The sequence below is a fragment of the Schistocerca gregaria genome, chromosome 10 (assembly GCF_023897955.1).
Source record: "Schistocerca gregaria isolate iqSchGreg1 chromosome 10, iqSchGreg1.2, whole genome shotgun sequence".
NCBI lineage: Eukaryota > Metazoa > Arthropoda > Insecta > Orthoptera > Acrididae > Schistocerca > Schistocerca gregaria.
The window spans coordinates 124,989,156-125,014,287 of NC_064929.1; the positions used below are offsets into that span (position 1 = coordinate 124,989,156).

Here is a 25,132-nt window from a genome sequence, read left to right on the forward strand (position 1 = left end):
GCACGAGCATTTTGGAAACTGTATAACTTGTCAGTTGTTCGAGGAGTGCCGTGGTGAATGTCTTCAACACGTGACGAAACAGAGTGAAATCGTGTCCAGATGTTGTAGGGTTGGGCAGCAACCTCTCATTGCAAATGTCAGACATTGTAGGATGGACAGACTGGTAAAACAGGACAGGCGGCGAACTGTGGCAAAACTAGCATCAGACTTTAATGCTGGGTAGAGTGCAAGTGTGTCTGAACATAAAGTGCACTGAACATTCATAATAATGGGCCTCCACAACTGACAACCCAGATGTGTTCCAATTTGATCACCATGACATTGGCAACTACAACAAGAATGGGCACATGACTGTCAGCGTTGGATGTTGGCAAAGTGGCAGAATGTCACACAGTCTGATGAATCCCAATACCATCTTCATTGTGATGATGGAAGGGTGTGAATTTGTTATGTTCCATGGAAATGGCTCCTTGACATCTGTACTGTGGGACAGAGTCAGGCTGGCAATGGATCCATTATGCCTGGAAAACATTCATGTACACCCCTTCATGTTTCTGACAGGTGTGGCATTTTTCAGAAAAACAATAAACTGGTTGCCAAGATCGCAGGAATTCTTTTTATTCCATAATTACCAGTTTTGGCAAAGCTAAAGCCACCATCATCGGATCTTAGGACACATACAGGTTATATCATCAGTACCTAGCTTGCACTTCTATGTGATGGAGACACTTAACATTTATAATAACATATCTCTTGGACACCTATGTGCTAATTACGACAATGTTGTAAGGCCTGTGTGTTGTAGGCAACTATTAATGTCACCATTCTCTGCCTTGATGTTGTAATCTGTATGTGTCGTAAGATCCGATGATGGCAATTTTAGTTTCACTGAAACTGGTAATCAAGAATTCCTTGGACCTTGGCTAGCAGTTTATTGTTTTGTAACCTATTGTGTCCTAAGATCCCATGATGGTGGCTTTAGTTTCGCTGAAACTGGTAATCATGGAATAAAAAGAATTTCTGCGATCTTGGCTACCAGTTTATTGTTTTACAAGCATTTAGGTCTCTCCCACACAAGCACAATGTGCTCCCTACAAATTTTTTCAGAAAGATAATGCACCATGTCGCAAGGCCAGGAATGTGACGGAGTGGTTCGAGGAATACAGTGGTGGATTTCAGTTGATGTGCTGGCCCCCCAACTTGCCAGATCTGAACCCCATTGAACACTTCTGCGATATGACTGAACTTGGCATCAGAGCTTATAGCCTCCCTCCCTGGAATTTACGGGAATTAGGTGACCTGTGTTTGCAGATGTGGTACCATCTCTGTCCAGCGACCTACCTAGGCCTCACTAATTCCATGCCACAACACACTGTCATCATTATCTGTGCCAAAGGTGGACATACCAGCTATTAGGTAGGTGGTCATAATGTTCTGACTGATGAGGGTACATAAGTGTGTGTAGATGGGGCAAAGGAATGGAGGAGATAGTATATCAGTAGGAAACAATTGAAAGGTTCACTTGTTAATATATAAAATAAAATTTCTTTCTTTCCTCCATATTTAAAACTTTTTTAATGGTGCTTTTGTTGTAATGACAAGAAATGTCAAATAAAACGCTGCCAGTTTACAGTGCAACTCAGTGAATCTAAGTGAAACTATAATCACGGCTGTACTCCAACAGACAGTTCCACACTAATAGTCTGTGTCAACTCAGTCTCTAGAGACAAAAAAAAACTTAAGAACTCACTCAAATCTATACATAACACAAAATATATGGAAGCAGGATTGTACAGTTTCTCTGAGACACAACATCAATCGTCGAGCGATCGACCACCTTCTGTCGCGATCAGAGCACGTGTTATGTGGCTCTCACAGTGACGCCAATCGCATTTTTGAGAACAAAATAAATTCACACTGTTTTGTAAATATTTACAATAGAATGTTCACAAAGTGCCAATAGAACTTATGAGCTACTAATGCTACAAAAACTGGAAGTTTCGGCTAAATCTGAGGGAAGAGAGAGAGAGCACTCCTCGGTGGAATGGCCACGCGTGGGCACGGCTGACAGGAGATGGAAGCTGGCAGTTGCTCACAAACTGGAAACTAGGCAAGCCTGAAACAAAGTAGAAAATCATTCATTAGCACTCATTAAATTAGTTTTCATTCTCACAAGGGGACTGCGCCCCCACCTCTTCATCACAGATTTTGTTCAAATAGGCAAATTTGTGGTATACATACAGCTTGGCAAGAAATAAAAGTTACAGAAGTTAGAGCTCCAGATGACCAAGCATTTAAAAAACAATTGTATTTTTGATCCAGGTCAGGTGAGACATGACGTTTATGTTAGCATAGTTTCTGGGAAGTGGTTGGCACAGTGGAAATTGTACAGAATGGTTATCTGAGAATCATGGAGTCAAGTGTCTATTCAGAAATATTTTTATCTTTTCTGTTTTCAAGTTTTACATTAATTACATTGCAGATAATATAAAGAATACTCCATATACTGTATTTATTAATATTGTTTTTAAAAAAAAAGTGTAAGTGGAAAGGTCAACAGAAATTTAGAACTGCAAATAAATTTCCAGGAAGGTATTGTAAGACATAAATGTTAACTTCTTATATAAAATTTGACAATTTTATCATTTTACAGGTGATGGTTTACATGCATGGTGGTAGTATTCATCATGAAACTGTACAAAGCAGTAATTTTTGCACCATCTTGCACACGTTATAGATCCTGCATTTTTAAAACTACAAAGTTGTTATAAAGTCTCTATAGAATAACAGACTTGGTTTACATTTATAAAATGTTCTCTCTCATTGCACAATTTGACAGAAAACTGTGCATAATACACCATATTGCTCCAATATTGGCAAGGACAGCTGGTGATGTACAGTGGAATGTGTTTTGATGCAGCTTTTTTGGATGTGATTGCCTTTCCTCTCTCAGTGAAACATGTGTAGTTTTGAAGCTTTTTGATCAAATTCTTTACCTGATAACAGAAACAGAAATCACAGGGTTGCACAAGCAGAGTGTGGGAATCACTTCAATACTACTCAAAGAAAGAAAGAAAGAAATCCATTGAAAATAAATGAAGAAAAAATAAGTTTGCACAAAGCCACTCAACCCCTTCAGATTACCATTCCACACACTTTCTGCTTCACTATTTGCTGCATGGAATCTAAGCTAAAGTGAAGGAGTGCCCACACAATGCCTTTTTGTGTTCTACTTTGTGCATGTGCATAAATTTCCAGCACTGCAACTGCACATGCATGTGTTTCATTATGTAGTGTGTTGATTTATGCTGTGAAGTGATTTAGATGCAATGGAATGCTGCTCCTAAAGATTATTTGAATAAAATTTTGAGATGTGATGCCCTGAGCATTCAAGTAGTAGATAAAAAGCTCTGATCATATTACTGTAAATAATAAGATACCATAAGTTTCAAAGCTGGAAAACAGAGCAGTATAGGCCAGAAATTTATGAAAAACATTTATGAAAACTGTGGACAAATATTCATGCTATGGTGACTTAATAGCGCAACAGAGGAACTTGACATCCGAACGAAAGAAATGATGAGGTATGTGTAGGTCTTCAACAAGAAATAGAAATGAAGGCCACTGATGATGCAAAAATACAAAATTGTAAAGCACAACCTCTGCTCTAGTGGATTACAATATCTATAAAATTCTAAATTTGATGAGCCTGAGGATGTTAATCTACATATAATCTTTTATGATTAAAGTTTTGTAAATAACTTTTTTTTATTCAATAAAATACAAATGATGCAATCACAGTTAATTAACATATACATTATGACTAACAACCTCCCTATCTCTCACTTTCAGGTATAATGACTGAGATAATTTGTTTTGAAGTAGGAAATAAACAGTTCAGATTGGTACTATAAGTCACCTGTTACCAGCTAACGAAATGTTACTGTAGCCTTATTGCTGCAGTTTCTCTGACCAGAAAATCCAGAATCTCGCTGTGACTCGCTCCTGAAATTTGCAAGCAAAATGTTGTCACTCTGTATTTCTCATACCTCTCATATTTAGATACCTTTTTACCTACATCACTTTTGTGTTTTCTTTTTCTGTCACCCTTTCATCACAGTACACACACCACAAGGTCTCAGACAAGATCCACAGCAGACTGCCTGCACTGTGAGGCAATGTGCAGATGTGAGAATGCATGTGTGTGTGTGTGTGTGTGTGTGTGTGTGTGTGTGTGTGTGTGTGTGTGCATTCTTTCCACAAATTTTTGTGCATGTCCTTCTGTTCCTGTGGATCTGCACTTGCACACGTGGAAAGAGGTACTGTATGCATGTACCTTACATGGCTCGTGCATCACTCGCCCTGTTCCAAAAATGCTATTTTTTCTAAACACTTACCCATCTGGAGCTCTAATATCTGTCACACTTGTTTCAGGTGAAGCCAAGCATTTACTATAAATTTGGATAAAATCAGTGGTGACAAGTAGGTGCCATCCCCTCGGCAGTTGTAGGCATTTACTACAGTTATCAGACAGCTTACTCACACATCCATTCACTCGCATAGTACAGTATGTGCAGTTGGACTGCCTAGTTTTAGAATGAAATAACATAAAATCAAAGATTTATAGAAGAATGCAACAAATGGTATGATTATTGTGAAAGTTGTGAGAATTTTATGCAGAAGTTTTGAAGTAATGGACAAAAAAGCTACAAACAGGGGGAATTGTAATTATACCATAAATTGTATTCCAAAGCCCATAGTAAGAAGTTCCACCTCTGAAATATGAAATGCGATTAGCATATCAAGGGAAGAAACTGAAATCATATATTCCACTGAACAGCACGCATTTCTGGTACAGGACGCAGTACTACAGTAAAAGGTACAATTTTGAATCACAATTTAATTTTCCAATGTGAAAAACATTTGCAAGCTCTTCACCAAATGTCAAAAGGTCGGTCAGTGTGGATGACGAACTCGTATGCAATGTCAGGCCCAGACCAACTGTAGTTACTCCTGAAAATGCTGCCACACATTCTGGACACATCTGAGCAAATCCATCTGAAGAACTGCAGCGGACACTGGTTTGAAGCATTCCAGCATGGGTACAATACTGAGAAAAAATCTACACATTTCCTTCAAAATTCAAAGTCAGCAGGTCACACCCACAACCACTGTGTGATAAATGGCTGACTTTGTGAACCACATTGTTGCAGCAATTGATAAGAAGGACTTGATGTTCACTGCATCTGGTTCACAAATGAAGCACACGTCCACAGGAATAAACAAAAGTGGCAATTTACGTTTCCAAAAATCCCCCCTTGTGTTAAGCATTGCATTCTCCCAGATTTAGTGTTTGGGCAGAAGAGGCATTATCAGTTCTTTTTTAATGCAATAATTGATAACTGACGAATGTTATGTTATGAACTGTAGTTCATGCAAGGTGGGACCTGTCCACATCACACCGAACAGGTGTTTTGCTTTCTCGATAACTACTTCGGGAATACTGTCTTTGTGTTAGATTACCCCAAATATACTGATACGGGCATGATTTGGCCTCCGTGTTCACCCAAGCTGACTTGTGACTATTTTATGCAGAGCGCACTGAAAGACACTCCCTACCAGAACTATACCACCATGCCACATGAGGTCAGATCATCATTCTGTGTGGTGACTGAAACTATTTCCGTTGAGACACTACAAGATGCGAGGGCAAATTTAACTGTTCATTCACACCATCTCTCTACTGCAAGTAGAGGACATTTTGGAAAGACTGAAATGTGATTGCAAAAAGTTTTTGCAGAGAATGCTGATACAAGTTGTACAGCATTCAGTGCAATCTATTAGCAGTTTCTACTATTTTGAAATTGTATGAACAAATGCAAGGATGTATAGGCTTATCTCACTAGGGGTAAGATAGATACTGCCTACAGGAAAATTAAAGAGACCTTTGGAGAAAAGAGAGCCACTTGTATGAATATCAAGAGCTCAGATGAAAACCCAGTTCTAAGCAAAGAAGGGAAAGCAGAAAGGTGGAAGGTGTTTATAGAGGGTCTATACAAGGGCAATGTACTTGAGGACAATATTTTGGAAATGGAACAGGATGTAGATGAAGATGAAATGGGAGATACGATACTGCGTGTAGAGTTTGACAGAGCACTGAAAGACCTGAGTCAAAACAAGGCCCCGGGAGTAGACAACATTCCATTGGAACTACTGAGAGCCTTGGGAGAGTCAGTCCTGACAAAACCCTACCATCTGGTGAGCAAGATGTATAAGACAGGCGAAACAACCTCAGACTTCAAGAAGAATATAATAATTCCAATCCCACAGAAAGCAGGTGTTGACAGATGTGAAAATTACTGAACTATCAGTTTAATAAGTCACAGCTGCAAAATACTAATGTGAATTCTTTACAGACGAATGGAAAAACTGGTAGAAGCCGACCTTGGTAAAGGCCAGTTTGGATTCCACAGAAATGTTGGAACACATGAGGCAATACTGACCCTATGACTTATCTTAGAAAATAGATTAAGGAAAGGCAAACCTACATTTCTAGCATTTGTAGACTTAGAGAAAGCTTTTGACAATGTTGACTGGAATACTCTCTTTCAAATTCTAAAAGTGGCAGGGGTAAAACACAGGGAGTGAAAGGCTATTTATAATTTGTACAGAAACCAGATGGCAGTTATAAGAGTCAAGGGATATGAAAGGGAATCAGTGGTTGGGAAGGGAGTGAGACACGGTTGTTGCCTCTCCCCGATGTTATTCAATCTGTATACTGAGCAAGCAGTAAAGGAAACAAAAGAAAAATTCGTAGTAGATATTAAAGTCCATGGAGAAGAAATAAAAACTTTGAGGTTCGCCAATGACATTGTAACTCTGTCAGAGACAGCAATGGACCTGCAAGAGCAGTTGAACAAAATGGACAGTGTCTTGAAAGGAAGATATAAGATGAACATCAACAAAACCAAAACGAGGATAATGGAATGTAGTCGAATTAAGTCGGGTGATGCTGAGGGTATTAGATTAGGAAATGAGACCCTTAAAGTAGTAAAGGGGTTTTGCTATTTGGGGAGCAAAATAACTGATGATGGTCGAAGTAGAGATGATATAAAATGTAGACTGGCAATGGCAAGGAAAGCGTTTGTGAAGAAGAGAAATTTGTTAACATTGAGTATAGATTTAAGTGTCAGGAAGGCGTTTCTGAAAGTATTTGTATGGAGTGTAGCCATGTATGGAAGTGAAACATGGACCATAAATAGTTTGGACAAGAAGAGAATAGAAGCTTTCGAAATGTGGTGCTACAGAAGAATGCTGAAGATGAGATGGGTAGATCACTTAACTAATGAGGAGGTATTGAATAGGATTGGGGAGAAGAGAAGTTTGTGGCACAACTTGACTAGAAGAAGGGATCGGTTGGAAGGACATGTTCTGAGGCATCCAGGGATCACTAATTTAGTATTGGAGGGCAGTGTGGAGGGTAAAAATCGTAGAAGAAGACCAAGAGATGAATACATCAGACAGACTCAGAAGGATGTAGGTTGCAGTAGGTACTGGGAGATGAAGAAGCTCACACCGGATAGAGTAGCATGGAGAGCTGCATCAAACCCAGCCTCAGGACTGAAGACCACACATCATCATCATCATCATCATCATCATCATCAACTGATTTACATCTGTTACAAGGTCCTGGGGCATATCCTAAGCTAAAACATTATGGTATTGCTTCATTTCTTCACAGAATCTTGCATTCAGTAGAGGCAAATTAACAGGTGGATTCCATTCCTAGATTTCAGAAACTTATTCTACACTGTACAACACAGTTTGTTTCCTAACTGAACTATGATGAACAAAATCTTCTCAGATTCCATCCATTTCACTGTATCAGAAGTCTGCAAACTTTCAATGAGATTCACTTTCACCATCTTCTGGATCCCACAAGTCTATCTGAGCTGCCACTCAAGTACATATATCAGACGCCTGCAGAATTTCAAGACTTCTCCAGAAGGTTACGAGACTGAAACTCATTGAAAGTTTTCAGAGTTTCGACACAGCCACACGGATGGAAGCCTGAAAAGATTTCATCTGCAGCTTGGAAGTTCTACATTCACATATGAGCTATGATGGTATGGAATATCTTCACAGATATGTGATTGGCACAATCAATATTAGAATAATAAAACCCTTTATATTGTATTGGGGGCGGGGGGGGGATGTTCAACAGAAATGAAAGTGACATCAGATTTGCCTTTGTCTTGCATCAGTGTAGGAGTGGCACAGCTAAATGCCCTCCTTGTCACCATGCCATTACCCTGGGATGAAAATACAGGATATAAACAACAGTAAATAAACCATCAGCTGTATTTTCATCTCTGATTGATTTCCGGAGGCAACTAGTTTCAGTATTCCACTATGCCTTCATCAGGCCCTCTATGGTAATGTGGTGGCTCAGTTTCTATTGTAAACAAAACTTATCAAGCAAAAGTAAACCCTCTGCCAAGCACTTAAATGTAAATTGCAGAGTAGTTATGTAGATGTAGATGTAGCTGTAGTATCTGCACTATCATATGTGATATAGCTGTACAATCATAAACAATCAGTTCTGTTAACTTTTTTAAGGACATGTGGAAGAGAAATTTGATAAAACCATTGAAACAAACACATATGAGAGAGTAACATTTGTTAATTTCATACCATGTTTAGGTTCCAGATTACAAATGTTGCTCAATGTTATGACCACACGCAGCCGTGACAGTCCGGGTACCATTTCACAACTGTTCATGGAACCTTTCAAATAGTGGACCGTGGAATGTCATGACAGGACTTGTGCACTGCTGGAAGATCACATACTGCATCCAGAATTGTCAGCCACAACAACAGTAAATTCTTCAACAATTTGTGGTGCAATTGGCCATTGGGCTCTCCCACCAGCAATTTCCCAAATTTTCAGTTAATTCAAACTTCCAAAGTATGTTCTTCAACTCCAGTGGGGAAAGATCACCTCATAATATTGCTTAAATGTATCAATATTCATCAATATTTGCAAAAAGCAGGAGCACTGTTAATGTTGTTTTGATAAAACATCTTTATGAGTAAAACCCCGCTCACATTATGGCAAGTCATGACACTAACACTGCTACCAATTAAAATCCTGCAGCTCACAGTCTGAACATCATTCCTATAAATTTGGGTACCTATGCAATAAATAGTTTTTGGTCTGCTCTTGCTCAAGTAGTCTGCAGGGAAGTATTGTCATTGGACGGTCATAAGAAAATGCAAAATGACTTGGACAAAATCTCTAACTGGTTAAATGACTGGAAGCTCTCTTTACACGCTTGAAAAAAGAGCAAAAACCCAATAGCATCCAATTACAAGACCATCAGTGCTGATCCTCTTGAGTATATCACAGTGATACTAAGCGGTGATATAAAATGGAAGAACATGTGAAATTGGTTTATTAAACATGCTTGGCTTAAAATGTTGAACATGCCTGGAGGTAGCGTTGCAATAGTAGAAAGTTTATTGAAAACCCATTGACCTATAGTTTGTCATCTTTAAAACCATCTTCTTCAGATGGATCAATGAATAGCACATAAAATGCTTAACATTATATACATGTTAAAATATAGATATAAAGGAAAAGAAAAGCAAATCACTGACTTGCTAAGAATTTTTACACTTTTTGGTTACATGATGTGGAGGTACGTTAAGTATTTAGGCATGCGGCACACCTGAAGGTCAAATTCACCTCCATAATGACAAAACCACAAAATACCATGCTGACTCTCAACAGAAAGGGCTTCACAAATGAAAATAGTGAAATGATGTCATGCTGATGTCTCCTGAGTTGAGAAAAGTTTAGGGCACAACATGGCTGTACACGTATATGTGGAATAAGTGTGTAAAAGTGCGGAAGAGAATAGCACTAAATTGCTAAAAATGACTAAATTAATAAAGTACTGATAAAGAAAAAGAGGTACTTAGTAACCTTATGGCAGTATAAAAGAAAAACACATGGCGTTGTATTTGGCTGGCGCTCAAAAATTTTTATAGAAACCATGAATTAAGTCAAATATAAAATAACTTGAAGTACATCATTTGTATGTGAAGAAAGCAAGGACGGGGCAAGAGGGAGGGATGGGGAAGAGACAAATAGCTGAAAGAGGGGATTTTGAGGATCTGACATGCCAATTGGACAGAATATGGCACGATATCCTTCAGGAGGACATCCAATGACTATATCGGCCAGTGCCAAGCCAAATAACTGCTTGCACAACGGCCAGAAGTGGAACAACGCATTACTGACTTGTTCAATTTCTGAAAGCTCTTTCTCTTGAATAAATCATCCAATTTTTGTGAAATTGGAAATTGTAATCATTTGTTTGTTTGTACATGTACGTCAAAACTACTGATTTCCATCCCATTTGGATAATTCCTTCATGGTGAGCCTTTTTTTCTCTTAAAGTGTATAATGTATAACTTGCATAGAGATCATTACTAGAAGGTATGTTATTAGCCCTATAATTCCTTTGTTTACAATTTTTCTGATCAGTATCCTCTAAACTATGTACTGACTGAAACTTCCTGGCATATTAAAAGTGTGTGCCAGACTGGGACTTGATCCCACTACCTTTATCCTTCACAGACAAGTCTCTTCTATCTGAGCTACCTGAGCACTATGATCTTTATGTACTCACTCATTCTATAACCACGGGGCTCTGACTGGAAATTAAAAGACAATAAAAAATAGGGAATGTACAAAGATATGCAGCCAGCCAATGGATAAACAGAATAGGACACAAAACATTAATAATGGTACACTACAATGGACTGATTGATGCTTGTGGAACATGTATGTTGTAGATGTAGATCAGACGACATACATAAATATCAGGAAATGGTTAAAATTAAGTACAATGCAAAGTATTTGCATGTTTTTTTGAAACAAGAATAAGTTGCATTACAATTTGAAAAACTACACATTAATACAGAGTAGCAAAACTCTTATACTTTTCTGTACAATACATACAACATATGTCTTAACAAGAAGTCAAAGACATGATGACCAGAGGATAGATGTTGGGATAATGCCTCTAGTGAACATTTAGCCACAGTGAATTAGAGGAATGTGAGATATCCTGACAGCAGGATTTCACAGACAGTATGTGTGGTGTGCATACTGTAAGACCTTCGGTACACACACCATCAGATTATTTGACTTGTCACTCTAACGAAGTAGGTGAGTGTCAGCAATATGTCTCGAGGTCTAATCGTGGGATGTTTATCTTCTGCTTTTAGGTCAGACGATAGAAATGCCATTTACATGCTCAAAGTAGCAGATTGATGGTGACCAACTTTAAACAGAACATGATTAATTTTCACACACATTTATTAAAATAATAACAAGCATAAACATTACGTAACTTGATTCTGGATGCTATTTACAATTGACAATCTGAAGTTCCTTTGGTCTTGGTACATTAATCTTATTCTCACATATCTCTGATGCTTGACAAAGTGTCTATACATTTCTCTTCATGGCAATGTACAGGAATATGATAATCTTATTAGCCGCAGACTGAAACTTGACTATAGACTTAGACTGGTACAGACTAATGCAGACTGGTACAGACTGGTGAAGACAAATGTAGACTGACTAATCAGAAGTCTGTACACTCGTTATAATACCTCGCGCGTTCAAGTATCACTGCATGAGTGTGATCTACAAGGAGAAAAGGTTCTACATTAGCAGCAATCTCATTGGCTGCATTACATATTAATATGTGGATCGGTGGAAGCAGAATTTGGTCCGTCTCTAAGGTAGCACCATCTCGTAGTGTGGAGACGGACAAGCGCTGCGGCTGCACTGTTGTGCTTAGCGGGGCGCACTCTAGTGGGAAAGTTGTGTACGCGCTGACTATGTGGAACTATGTACACAACAGTATGAAAAGAAAAGAATGTAACTGACTTGAAAGGTGAAACAACAACCACAATACTATCAATTATTCCATACATCAGATTTGAAATCGAGATGGGCCACTGTGAAAAAATATGATAAGATATGAAGACATCTGTCATATTTATGTGAAAAGTAAGGAAATCTACAGTGCACCAAACCAGTTCAGATCCATGATTACATCTAAGCTAATTAATAGGCTTTTGACAAAAAAATTGTCAAACAAGACAGCATGTTTTCTTAAGTCAGCAGTTATCCTGCAACAATAGGACGATCTAACCCTGCACAAAATCTACTAATAATAGGTGTTTTACATACAGGGTGGCACACGAAATGTGTTACAATTTTGTTTTTGAATATAAACTTTATTGTCAATACAATCTGAAAGGAACATATACTAGAATAAAGAGCCGTCCATGGAGATTTGTTCTAACTTATCACATGCTCAATATGTCCACCGTCTCGTTTTCTAACTTCCTTCAAATGAACACTGAAGTTAGTGATTACCCTACGGCACATGTCTTCCGTAATTTCACTGCAATCTTGAAGAATAAGTCTTCTGAGCTCCATTAAATCACTTGGATGTTTTGCAAAAATTTTTTCCTTTAAGTATCCCAAAGAAAAAAGTCACATGGATTGAGGTCTGGACTATTGGGGGGCCAATTTTGTCCATCATTGAAGCGACCTGGAAACCTGAGTGAAATGATCTGCATGTCTAAATGCTCGTGTAAAAATGCCAACACAATGTTTGCAGTATGTGGCCTTGCTCCATCTTGGAATCACTGTGTGTTGAAGGGCAAGGCAGTAGCAAGAAGCTGTGGAATGAAGCTATTGCAAAGCATGCTCAAATAACACTCGCTGATCACTGTTTCTTCAAAGAAAAAGGGTCCAATAAGACTGTGACTGGAAATTGCTGCCCACGCTGTAATTCTCGGAGCATAATGTTGTCGTTCATGAAGCACTTGCGGGTTTTAAGTGGCCCAAAAGCATACATTTTGTTTGTTAACCACACTGTCTAAATGAAAATGTGCCTTGTCTGAAAACCAAGTGTTGTTGAGAGTTTCTTCCCTATCCTCCGCCACTGAGAAAACAGTAGTCTCTGCTGCTTGTGTTCTTCAGTGAGCTTCTGTGCACAGGTCATCTTGTATGGGTACATATGGAGGTCACTTTGAAGAATGCGTTGAACGAAGCGTCTGGATATTCCCAGTTGCACTGCTGCCTTCCTACACGATTTCCCGGGACTTCTCTGTACAGCATCTCGTACCGCTTCAATAATCTCCGGTGAACAAACAGGCTTAGGCCGAGGTTGCTTCGCTTCCGATACTGTTGCTTCCTGTACAAATTTATTGTACAACCTGTGGATGGTCTTCTTGTAAGGGACCCATCGTGTGTTAAACTGTTGTCAAAAATTGCTCTGAGCCACAAAAAGGCTTTTCGTTTCATGAAAAAGTAATACAATTGCCGATCATTGCTGTTTTGTCAGTCTTCCATTGTCAGCCATTGCTGCTTACTGCTCTCCTAGCGACAGTATTGTGAATTACACATCACTTCGTAACTCATTTGTTTTTCCAAGCTCTGCTAGTACTCCTGTAGAGACCCAAGCGGGATATCTAATGTGCATTGTAAATTGTAAAAGAAACAATTGTTAATACATTTCGTGTGTCACCCTGTATTTAATTTAAGCTGATATATTTTCCTGTCTTCTATCACATCACAGCATGATGCTCTTACAATGGAATCTGACAAACTGTAAAATAAGGAGTAGATCATAACTAAATATAGAGTACTACACAGATACAGCATCTGTATTAGAAAAAAGTGAGGCATTTCTCTTAAATAATGTGCAACTATCCTCACAGCAGGTAACATTGTTCTCAGCAAATTAACTGAATCTTGCACATCAATAAGATTAGGAAGCAAATTAAGGGAAGAAATTACATACAATTTTGCACAAATTTCCTTATAATCTTTCTGACTGTCACTGGACTTCATAAAGTATTGCAGATACAACTGTCAGTTCTCTTTATGACATTTAAATTCCTTACCAGTTATCACAAATTCTCATCCTTAACGCGAAAAAGTTCTTCGTGTCTGAATGTTCTCTTCTCTGAGTTGTTCAGAACAACCTGGAATGTAGAAGCATCACATTAAACAAATATCAGTCAGATGCAAAACTAAATATATGAGGGGTGTTCAATAATTAAAGAAAACAAATTGATATAGAAATGGAACAGTCTGTAGGACAAGATTTGAACTTTCATTGTTTTAGGTTGGTATCACTGGGATGAGCTGAGAACAGCTGACGTATAAAAACTGTACTGCTTATAACCTCAATACTGCATTTAACAATGAAGTGTCCATTCAGAGTTTGCACATTAGTTGAACTACATTAAGTGATCTGTTTTCTTCTTTCTAAAGGTAAAAACCAACTACCGGTAAAATCTTTTCTCAAACAATTTCACAGTACAGTGAATGTTGTACGAGCCACATAAATTTTTATAAGTGGGAAGAACAGTTCAAAAATGGTCGAACCTCAGTGACCGGTGAGCAGTGTCCCTCACGGCTGGTAAGAAGTGTCAACTTCTTCATTCAATACCTTCCCTGACAACATTATCCGTAAAGGTGAACATAACAGCAAAAACAGTTGTAGTAATTGTTGGGACACTTCATAACATTATCAGTAACACACTCTACTACAGCAAAACAAGCATCAGATGGGTCCCGAATGAGATAATGTGACGGTGCAAGGAAAGAAGATTCACAGTATTTACAGACTTGACAGAATGCTCTGAAAGGGAAAGTGACCCTTTACTAAACAAGATTTTAATGTATGATGAAACTTGGGTTCACAGTTTTGAACCTGAGTCTATAAGACAAGGCACGCAATGGAGCTCTCCAGCTCACCTGTTCAAAAGAAATTCAAAATGCGGGCATCAGCAGAAAAGTCACATTGACTGTCTTTTTGGATGCCCGAGGTGTTATCTTTCATGATTATTTGGAAGATCAACATAATGATACCTTCATTACAATGTATGCAGATGACACTTCAGGCCTTTGTTGGGGAAATGATATTCTTAATCTCAGCATAGAGGTAAAAAAAATAAAGATATTGCAAAGGAAAAGTTTGAAAATGACAATCTAAAAGTCAACTTACAAAAAACAAATATAATCCCCTTCATTGTTGGTGATTTGCAAACTTGTATTGATTCTCAAGATAGTAATATTGTATGGAAAATCTGCAGTGAGTGTAAATTCTTAGGTATATGCATAGATAGCGAACTATTATGGACACAACAAATTGACAATCTATCATCTAGCCTGTATGTTTTAAGAAGAATAGCTCCATATGTCAATACCCAAACAAGGAGGATGATGTATTTTGGTTTAATACATCCATTTCTAGCATATGGTCTTGTACTGTGAGGTGGGCCTTCTAAAACTCACGTAGACCGTGTATTTAAACTCCAGAAAAGAGCCTTGAGAATACTAGGCAAAAAAAGATGCTAAAACATCATGTAAGGAGTTGTTTATAGAATTTAAAATTCTGACTATCTGTTCAATGTATATGTTTGAAACAATAGTATTAACCATATAAGATAAGACATATACTAGACAAGTACAAAATTACCACATGATACTCAGAAGACTGAAAAAAAACTGCAAACAATCCATATATTAATGAAGCAAAATACTTCAATGCACTGCCAAATGAACTGAAGTAATAACTGGAGAGACATTCAAAAAACATCTAGCATCATGGCTCGTTGAGGCGTGTCTCTATAACCTGCTGTAGAAACTAAAATCTAAAGTATTATTATGTCAAATATTTTGGACTACATTCTTAAGTTCCTATTATAAAGTAAAATTAGATTGTATACTGTTGTATACAACACCCCCCCCCCCCCCCCCCCCACACACATACACGCACACAAGACCACTGTCTCTGGCAGCTGATGCCAGACTATGAAAAACAGTGCATAATGGAAAAAGTTATCTGGATGGTGGGGGTAAGGGGGAAGCATGGGCATGGAGGGAAGAAATAGAAGGACAGAGGTTTGGGACATTAGAGCATTGCTTATGTGAGCACACAGGGAGGAGGTGGGGAGAGGGTAGACTGACTAGGTGCAATCAGGAAGTTAAAACGAGGGGGAGCAGAAAAGAAGTAAAAGAACTGTCGGTGCGTTGGTAGAATTGATGGCTGTGTAGTGCTGGAGTGGTAACAGTGAAGGGGGTGGGTGACTGGAGGACAGTGACTAATGATGGCTGAGATCAGGAGTGTTACAGAAGGCAGAACAGTGGTTGTAGAAAACGTGACTGCTTTTACAGGAAACCCTACCTTTGATGGGATAGGTGATGCTTGTGACTGCACTGGAGTAATTGGTGATGGGAGGATGTATGGGACAGGTCTAGGACTATCACAGGGATATGAACCATGAGGCAAGGGGTAGGGAGCAGGTGTGGAGTAGGGATGGACAAGGAGAGTGTGTAGGTTTGGTGGGCTGCAGAATACCACTGTGGGAGGGATGGGGAGGATAGGGGGCAGGGCATTCCTTATTTCAGGGCATGATGAGAGGTAGTCAAAACCCTGGTGCAGAAGTGATTCAGTTGCTCCGGACCTGGGTGGTAGAAAGACATGAGGGGATTGCTGCTCTGGTCAGATGGTGGGACTTAGGAGATGGTGTGTGATTGGAGGGACAAGGCATGGGAGATTTGCTTCGGTAAAAGTATGGGAGGATAATTACAGTCTGAGTGAGACCTTCACTGTATTTCAAGAGAGACTACTCATCACTACAGATGTGATGGCCAAAGGCAACTAGGCAGTACAGAAGGGACTTCTCGGCATGGAGTCGGTGGCAGGTATCAAAGTGCAGGTATTGCCGATAGTTGATAGGTTTGATATGGAAGAAGGAACTGATGTAGTCCTCTTTGAGATGGAGGCCACATCAAGGATGGTGGTTTGTTGGGTTGAGGAGGGCTAGGTGAAGCAAATAGAGGTGAAGGTGAGGTCTTGGATGAATGTGGATAGGGTGTCCTCAACTTCAATCCAGATCACAAAGATTTCATTAATGTATTTGAACCAGGTGAAGGATTCAAAATTGCGGATGGTTAGGATGGATTCCTCTAGATGGCGCATGAACAGGCTGACCTAAGATGGAGCCATGTGGATGCCCATCACTGTACCACAAATTTGTTTGTAGATGATGCCTTCAGAGGTGAAGCATGCTACTGACCATTAAAATTGCTACACCAAGAAGAAATGCAGATGATAAATGGGTATTCATTGGACAAATATATTATACTAGAACTGACATGTGATTACATTTTCACGCAATTTGGGTGCATAGATCCTGAGAAATCAGTACCCAGAACAACCACATCTGGCCATAATAACGGCCTTGATATGCCTGGGCATTGAGTCAAACAGAGCTTGGATGGCGTGTACAGTTACAGCTGCCCATGCAGCTTCAACACAATACCACAGTTCATCAAGAGTAGTGACTGCCATATTGTGACGAGCCAGTTGCTAGGCCACCATTGACCAGGCGTTTTCAACTGGTGAGAAATCTGGAGAATGTGCTGGCCAGGGCAGCAGTCAAACAATTTCTGTATCCAGAAAGGCCTGTACAGCACCTGCAACATGTGGTCGTGCATTATCCTGCTGAAATGTAGGATTTTGCAGGGATAGAATGAAGGGTAGAGCCACGGGTCATAACACATCTGAAATGTAACATCCACTGTTCAAAGAGCTGTCAATGCGAACGAGAGGTGACTGAAATGTGTAACCAATGGCACCCGATACCATCACGCCAGGTGAAATGCCAGTATGGTGATGACTAATACACACTTCCAATGTGCGTTCACCACGATGTCGCCAACCACGGATGCAACCAACATGAAACTGTAAACAGAACCTGGATTCATCCGAAAAAATGACGTTTTGCCATTCGTGCACCCAGGTTCGTCATCGAGTGCACCATTGCATATCATAGCATCTTCTTCCTGTCAGTTAAATTTTGCGTCTGTAGCATGTTATCTTCGTGGTGTAGCAATTTTAATGGCCCATGGTGTAATTGTGGGTAAGGATACAATTGGTCATGGTGACCATGACTGAGCTCGTAGGTCACCATGACAGAGGATATACGTCTGGAATCCATCAGGCATTGAGAAAGGTACAGTTAATAGTGGCAAGTTCCTGGACACTAGGGACATTGGTGTAAAGAGAAGTGGCATCAATAATGACGAACAGGGCACCACATAATAAAGGAAGGAGTGTAGGTTGTGGGTAACAGCTTGAAGACGTTGGTCTATGAGAAAAAATGTTCAAATGTGTGTTAAACTTATGGGACTTAACTGCTAAGGTCATCAGCCCCTAAGCTTACACACTACCTAACCTAAATTATCCCAAGGACAAACACACACACCCATGCCCAAGGGAGGACTCGAACGTCCGCCGGAACCAGTCGTACAGTCCATGACTGCAGCGCCTTAGACCGCTTGGCTATTACCACGCGGCGGTCTATGAGACCAGAGATTCTTTCAGTAGGGGCACAGTAGCTGGCAACAATGGGGCACCTAGGTGGTTGGGTTTATGGACTTGAGGAAGCAGGGAGTGGTAGGGATGAGGAGAGAGATAGACTCAAGGGAGAGGTTCTAGGATGAGCCTAAGGATTTGAGGAGAGACTGGTGATTCCGCTGGATTTCTGGAATAAGGTGACTGTGGCAGGGTTTAGGTTGACGATCTGACAGCTGGCAGAGTTCTCTCACCTGGCGATCCCTCACCTCTACCCTGTTAACTCTCCCCTTCTCTGCCCCAGCCTCCTCCTTACCCCACCACCTGTCTGAGTCTCCCATTGTGCGCTGCTGCTCGCAGTCTGGGCTCGGTAGCTGGAGGCAGTGGTCATGCATGTGTGAGGTGTGTTTGCATGAATGTGTGTGTGTTTGTTGCCTAGCTCAGAAGAAGGCCTTTTGGCTGGAAGCTCACTTGTTAAGCAGTCTTCTTGTTGTGCCTGTCTTTGACTCAAAATCTATACCATATGGTGAGTAGCAGTCTACTCTTTTTATAGAAATGTTTTTATTGAATCCTGTATCTTCAGCATAATGTAATTGGGTCGATAAAATATCTACTCACCAAGTGGCAGCAGAACACGCACATAAAAGAAGGTTATGATTAGCCAAGCTTTCAGAGACAGTGGCTAGTTCTTCTGGCAGAAGGGTTGAAGGGAAATGAAGTGGTGTGAAGGAAAAGAACAGGAGAGGTCTAGGAAAATGGGTAGATTTTGAACATTCATGCAGAACCATGGGTCAGGGGATGAGAAGGAAAGACTGGCTTTGAAAGCTTACCTGATTATAATCTTATTTTATGAGTGTGTTCTGCCACCATTTGGCGAGCAGATTGTTTTTATCTACCCAATAACATTACATGGTCAAAAATTGATTGTTTTCATTATATCTTCAATAGTTATATCACTTAAAGTGCAGCTGTAATGTGGACTCTTTTTTTCAAATCAGTAGTTTTACATATTACTATTTGATTTAAACAACAATAACTCCCTAGGTAACAAAGTATTGACTAATTATACAAATTAGACATTTTTGGGATTGCTAATCATTTAAATTTGGACTAATCATGAGGTCGAAATATCATAGCAGAGGTACTGAATGTTCTTTAAGGGAATGAAATGCTCGGTTTGATTTTTAGGAAATGGAAATAAAGCCAGTTGTCTCCCAGGGTGCAGTTGCAGATTTCATTTTGCAGGAAAGTCTTCACAAATACGGAATTAGCCAAGATTTACAATAGCAGTAAGAGGCAGCTGTTTTAAAGAGCCCCTTCTCTCTCTCTCTCTCTCTCTCTCTCTCTCTCTCTCTCTCTCTCTCTCTCTCTAACACACACACACACACACACACACACACACACACACACACACACACACACACACACGCACACACGCACACATACGCCTAGGACTGCAGTGAGACCGAAATCTGAAAAGAGCTCGCTCAAATGCTAGTGCAACATTCTGATCTATTACAAGTGTCTATGTTCCGCACTTCAGCCAGATGCAAATAAGTTTCTACCATTCGACAGTTTTACTGAATCCCTACCAATACAAAAGACAATTAAAAGCATGTCATGTTAGCCTGTCCTTCTACAAGTCTTCTGATTATCTAGACTCAAGGGTGGAAAATTCCTGCCAGCTATGTAGCGAGGGGATGTGTTCATTGTAGGCCTGCAAGAAAAATGGTTGAGTGCAGTTCTGTTTGCAGGCAATGCATCTACTTTAATTGAAGCTGATTATCAGACAAAATTCTGCCCTCCGTCGTCTACACACTTGATACCGTAGAAAACTGTTTCCAGAAAAACGAGTTGAAAATGCACATTGAGAAAACCCATATGGTTCACATCAAAACTGAACATCCGAAATAAGTGGAGCTTAAAATAACAACTGACTTATGGAAGAAGCTGACACAATTAAATTCCTTGTAGTAAATGTGGACAAGAAGTTAAGCAGCAATTTGAATATTGACTTGTTACGAAATGCACCACGTGATAAAAAGTATCTGGACACACCCAAAAACATATGTTTTCCATATCAGTTGCATTGTGCTGCCACCTGCTTCCAGGTACTCCATATCAGCAACCTCAGTAGTCATTAGACATTGTGAGAGAGCAGAATGGGCCACTCTGCGGAACTCATGGACTTTGTATGTGGCCAGATGATTGGATGTCACTTGTATCATGCACCTGTATGTGATATTTCCACACCCATAAACATCCCTAGGTCCACTGTTTCTGATGTCATAGTGAAGTCATAACGTGAAAGGACACATACAGCACAAAAGCATACAGGCCGACCTCGTATGTCAACTGACAGAGACCGCCGACATTTGAAGAGGGTCGTAATGTGTAATAGGCTGACATCTATCCAGACTATCACACAGGAATTCCAAACTGCATCAGCATCCACTGCAGGTACTGTAACAGTTAGGTGGGAGCTGAGGAAACTAAGATTTCACAGTCAAGCAGCTGCTCATAAGACACACATCATGCCGGTAAACGCCATAAACGCCAAACAACACCTCGCCTAGTGTAAAGAGTGTAAACATTGGACAATTGAACAGTGGATAAATGTTCTGTCGAGTGACGAATCATGATACACAGTGTGGTGATCCAATGGCAGGGTGTGTATATGGCGAATGCCCGGTGAACGTCATCAGCCAGCATATAGTGCCGACAGTAAAATTCGGAGGCGGTGGTGCTATGGTGTGGTCATGTTTTTCATGGAGGGGTCTTACACCCCTTGTTGCTTTGCATGGCACTATTACAGCACAGGCCTACATTGATGTTTTAAGCACCTTGCTTCCTACTGTTGAAGAGCAATTCAGGGATGGTGATTGCATCTTTCAACACTATCGAGCACCTGTTCATAATACACGGCCTGTCGAGAGTGGTTACAGATAATATCCCTGTAATGGACTGGTCTGCACAAAGTCCTGACCTGAATCCTATAGAACACATTGGGGATGTTTTGGAATGCTGACTTCGTGCCAGGCCTCACCATTCGACATTGATACCTCTTGTCAGTGCAGCACTCCGTGAACAATGGGCTGCCATTCCCCAAAGAAACCTTCCAGCATCTGATTGAACGTATGCCTGCAAGATTGGAAGCTGTCATAAAGGCTAAGGGTGGGCCAACACCATATTGAATTCTAGCATTACCGATGGAGGGCGCCACACACTTATAAGTCATTTTCAGCCAGGTGTCTGGATACTTTTGATCACAGTGTGTATATTAACTAGAATTACGTTTTCAATGCAAATACGAGCAAATGCTATTGATTCGAGTACAAGGAAAACAGCATACCACAGTTACAGCTGGTGGACAAAAACGTGGAAACACTGTGAGAAATGCACACTCAAACACAAATACAGATGCTAGCCGAGCCAGCACATTGTGCTCTTGTATTTGATCAGAAATGACACCTGCATAATGTCCTCAAAATATTTCAAGTGTCATTAATTGTCACAACAGGTTCTGTAGTGAGTTACATTGGAGTTAAGTGAATACAAATGTGAGCAAATTGTTGATGCTCATATGGCAGATGTTCACAGCAGCTGAACTGCTTGGTGTTTTAGGAGGCTCCGTATCGATGATTTATACCTTGCACAGGGAAAGTGGAAAACATCATCCACTAATGCAATGTGGATGAAAGTGTCTGTTGGGTGACTGTGAACAACAGTCAGTGAAGAGGATTGTGATGAAAAATAAGAGGATGACAGGTGAAAATGTCACTGCAGGACTCAACAATGCACTCGTGAACCCTGTCAGTACTGAAACAGCACGGAGGCAGCTCCACAAGTTGGGGATCGCACGGAGGGCTGGAATTCAAAAGCCACTGATCAGTGATACAAATACCAGTAACATAGTGCCAGAGCCATAAGACCTGGGTAATGGAACAATGAAAGAAAGTCATTTGGGTGGATAAGTATTCCACAGGCACCATCATTACTCTGCAAGACATATCAATGTCTAGGACTGTATGACCATTTTTGCTGATCAGGTCCATCCCATGTTCCCCAATGGTGATGCTGTGTTTCAAGATGACAGAGCCCCTGTTCACAAACTGTCGGATCCTCCCTGACTGTCACAATTACCAGACAACAATATCATTGAGCCTTTACTTTAGAGAGAAGGACGTGTGATTGCTATCCGTCTCCACCATCATTACCTAAAGCCACCACTACAAGGGTGGTTTAAAAGTTCTCGGAATCGAATAGAAAAAAGTACTTACATCACTGAAACTTTTTTTATTTTTCAATGTAGTTCCCTTGTACATAAATGCACTTGGTCCATTGATGTTCCAGATCCTTGATCCCATCTTGAAAATAAGTTTCCTTCAGGCCTGCAAAATAGTTGTCAACTCTGGCTATCAGTTCTTCATTTGAAGTGAATCTTCATCCACCACGAAAAATTTTCAGTTTCAGGAAGAGATGGAAGTATTAACGGAGCCACATCAGGTGAATAAGGGCAGGTGTGGCAACAATTCATACCTTAGTTTGTGTAATTTTGCCATGTTGAGGACACACGTGGGTGGGCACAGATTGTCTTGATGGATGATGACTTTCTTCCTTGCTAAACCTGCCCTTTCTTCACTTATCTTTTGTTGCAATTTGTCCAGCAGGTTAGCATAGCATTCTCCAGTAATTGTTTGCCCAGTGGGGAGATAATCTACAAACAGAATCCCCTTCGCATCCCAGAACACCGATGCCATGAACTTTCCCACCGAAGGAATTGTCTTTGCTTTCTTTGGTGGCAGAGAATCAGTCTGTTTACACTGCTTTTACTGTTGTTTTGTCTCTGGGGTATAGTAGTGCAACCAAGCTTTATCCGTGGTCACAAGCCAGTCCAAAAAATCTTGTTCATTTCTCCTACAACGGGCCAAACATTGTTCCGATATGTCTATTCTCGCAGTCTTGCAGATAATTTTTTCACTTCTAATTCCTCAGTTACAATGTGGTATACCCTTTCAGCTGACATCTACCAAGCATGAGCAATTTCATGCACTTTCAATTGGTGATCCTTAATGACCATTTTTTGCACCTTTGCAATGACTTCTGGAGTAGTGACACATCTCAGCTGAACACTGCGCGGATCATCATCCAAGCTCTCCCCACCAAATTTAAATTCATATGTCCACTTGGCAACAGTTGAATATGAAAGAGCAGAGTCCTGTGTATTCTGGAAATCTGAGTGAATGTCCTTTGCTTTCATACCTTTCTTTACAAAGTACTTAATCACTGCTCGTATCTCGGTTTTATCCATCTTTGCAAACTGCTATTCAGGAACAACAACAGAGCTACATCACCACCGCAGCTCTCTTCCAACAGCACTGACATGGCATGTGTTTACAGGCAACAGTCCAATGAATATCACGTGAACAATTTGTTGCGCTAGCATTGACAACTTATTATTTTGTAATCTTTATCTATCTCTAAAACATATTTTTTGTAGTGGGACCTAAGTTACTGTTTACTGTTTTAGTTTTGTAACCTCTATCTATCTCTAAAATGTATTGTTTGTAGTGGGACCTAAGTTAATGTTTACTGTTTTTGTTTTGTTTTATGTATTACCATAAATTCTAGCCAAAAGCTTGTAAATTTCACACGTTCCATATCCTGTGATAGTGTCACAACATGGATCACCCGAACAAGAGATAAATAAATAAAATAAAAATTGTAGTAAATCTAAGTACTTTTCAAACCACCCTGGTATTTTGCAGGCTCAATGGTACAAGATTCCCTTGAAAACCATACAGGATACATATTTATACATTCTGAGACAACTGGAAGCTGTTTCTAAAGCCAATGATTTTTCTACACCATTTTGGGGGTGGTAATGTCTTTTAATTTTAGTGTTTCCATATTTTTGTCCACATGAACACACAGTCAAAAGAATCTTCCTACTCACTGAAACTTCCTGGTAGTTTAAAACTGTGTGCCGGACCAGGACTCGAACTCGGGACCTTTGCGTTTGCGGGCAAGTGCTCTACCAACTGAGCTACCCAAGCGCGACTCAAAACCTGTCCTCACAGCTTTACTTTGGCCAGTACCTCGTCTCCTACCTTCCAAACTTTACAGAAGCTCTCCTGCGAACCTTGCAGAACTGGCACTCCTGAAAGAAAGGATATTGCAGAGACATGGCTTAGCCACAGCCTGAGGGATGTTTCCAGAATGAGATTTTTCACTCTGCAGCGGAGTGTGCGCTGATATGAAACTTCCTGGAGTCTCGGTCTGGCACACAGTTTTAATCTGCCAGGAAGTTTCATATCAGTACACACTCTGCTGCAGAGTGAAAATCTCATTGTGGAAACATCCTCCAGGCTGTGCCTAAGCCATGTCTCTGCAATATCCTTTCTTTCAGGAGTGCCAGTTCTGCAAGGTTCGCAGGGAAGCTTCTGTAAAGTTTGGAAGGTAGGAGACAAGGTACTGGCAGAAGTAAAGCTGTGAGGAGGGGGCGTGAGTCATGCTTGGGTAGCTCAGTTGGCAGAGCACTTGCCCCCGGAAGGCAAAGGTCCCAAGTTCGAGTCTTAGTCTGGCACACAGTTTTAACCTGCCAGAAAGTTTCATATCAGTGCACACTCCACTGCAGAGTGAAAATCTCATTCTGGTTCCCACTC

At 40.3% G+C, this 25,132-nt stretch overlaps 1 protein-coding gene across 30 annotated transcripts in view; it reads right to left on the reverse strand.

Moving 5' to 3' along the window:
* Positions 1–1,543: 1,543 nt before the first annotated feature.
* The window catches only part of LOC126293757 (lysine-specific demethylase 4C-like), a 332,566-nt gene continuing 308,977 nt past the window's right edge, over positions 1,544–25,132 (reverse strand). For all 30 annotated transcript variants that reach the window (XM_049987134.1, XM_049987126.1, XM_049987129.1 and 27 more), the window contains 2 exons: positions 14,002–14,082; positions 1,544–2,116 (listed from right to left, as the gene is read on the reverse strand). In XM_049987134.1, the coding sequence (XP_049843091.1) occupies positions 14,008–14,082 (75 nt within the window). In that variant the 3' untranslated portion in view covers positions 1,544–2,116; positions 14,002–14,007. The remainder of the gene's footprint in view (positions 2,117–14,001; positions 14,083–25,132) is intronic.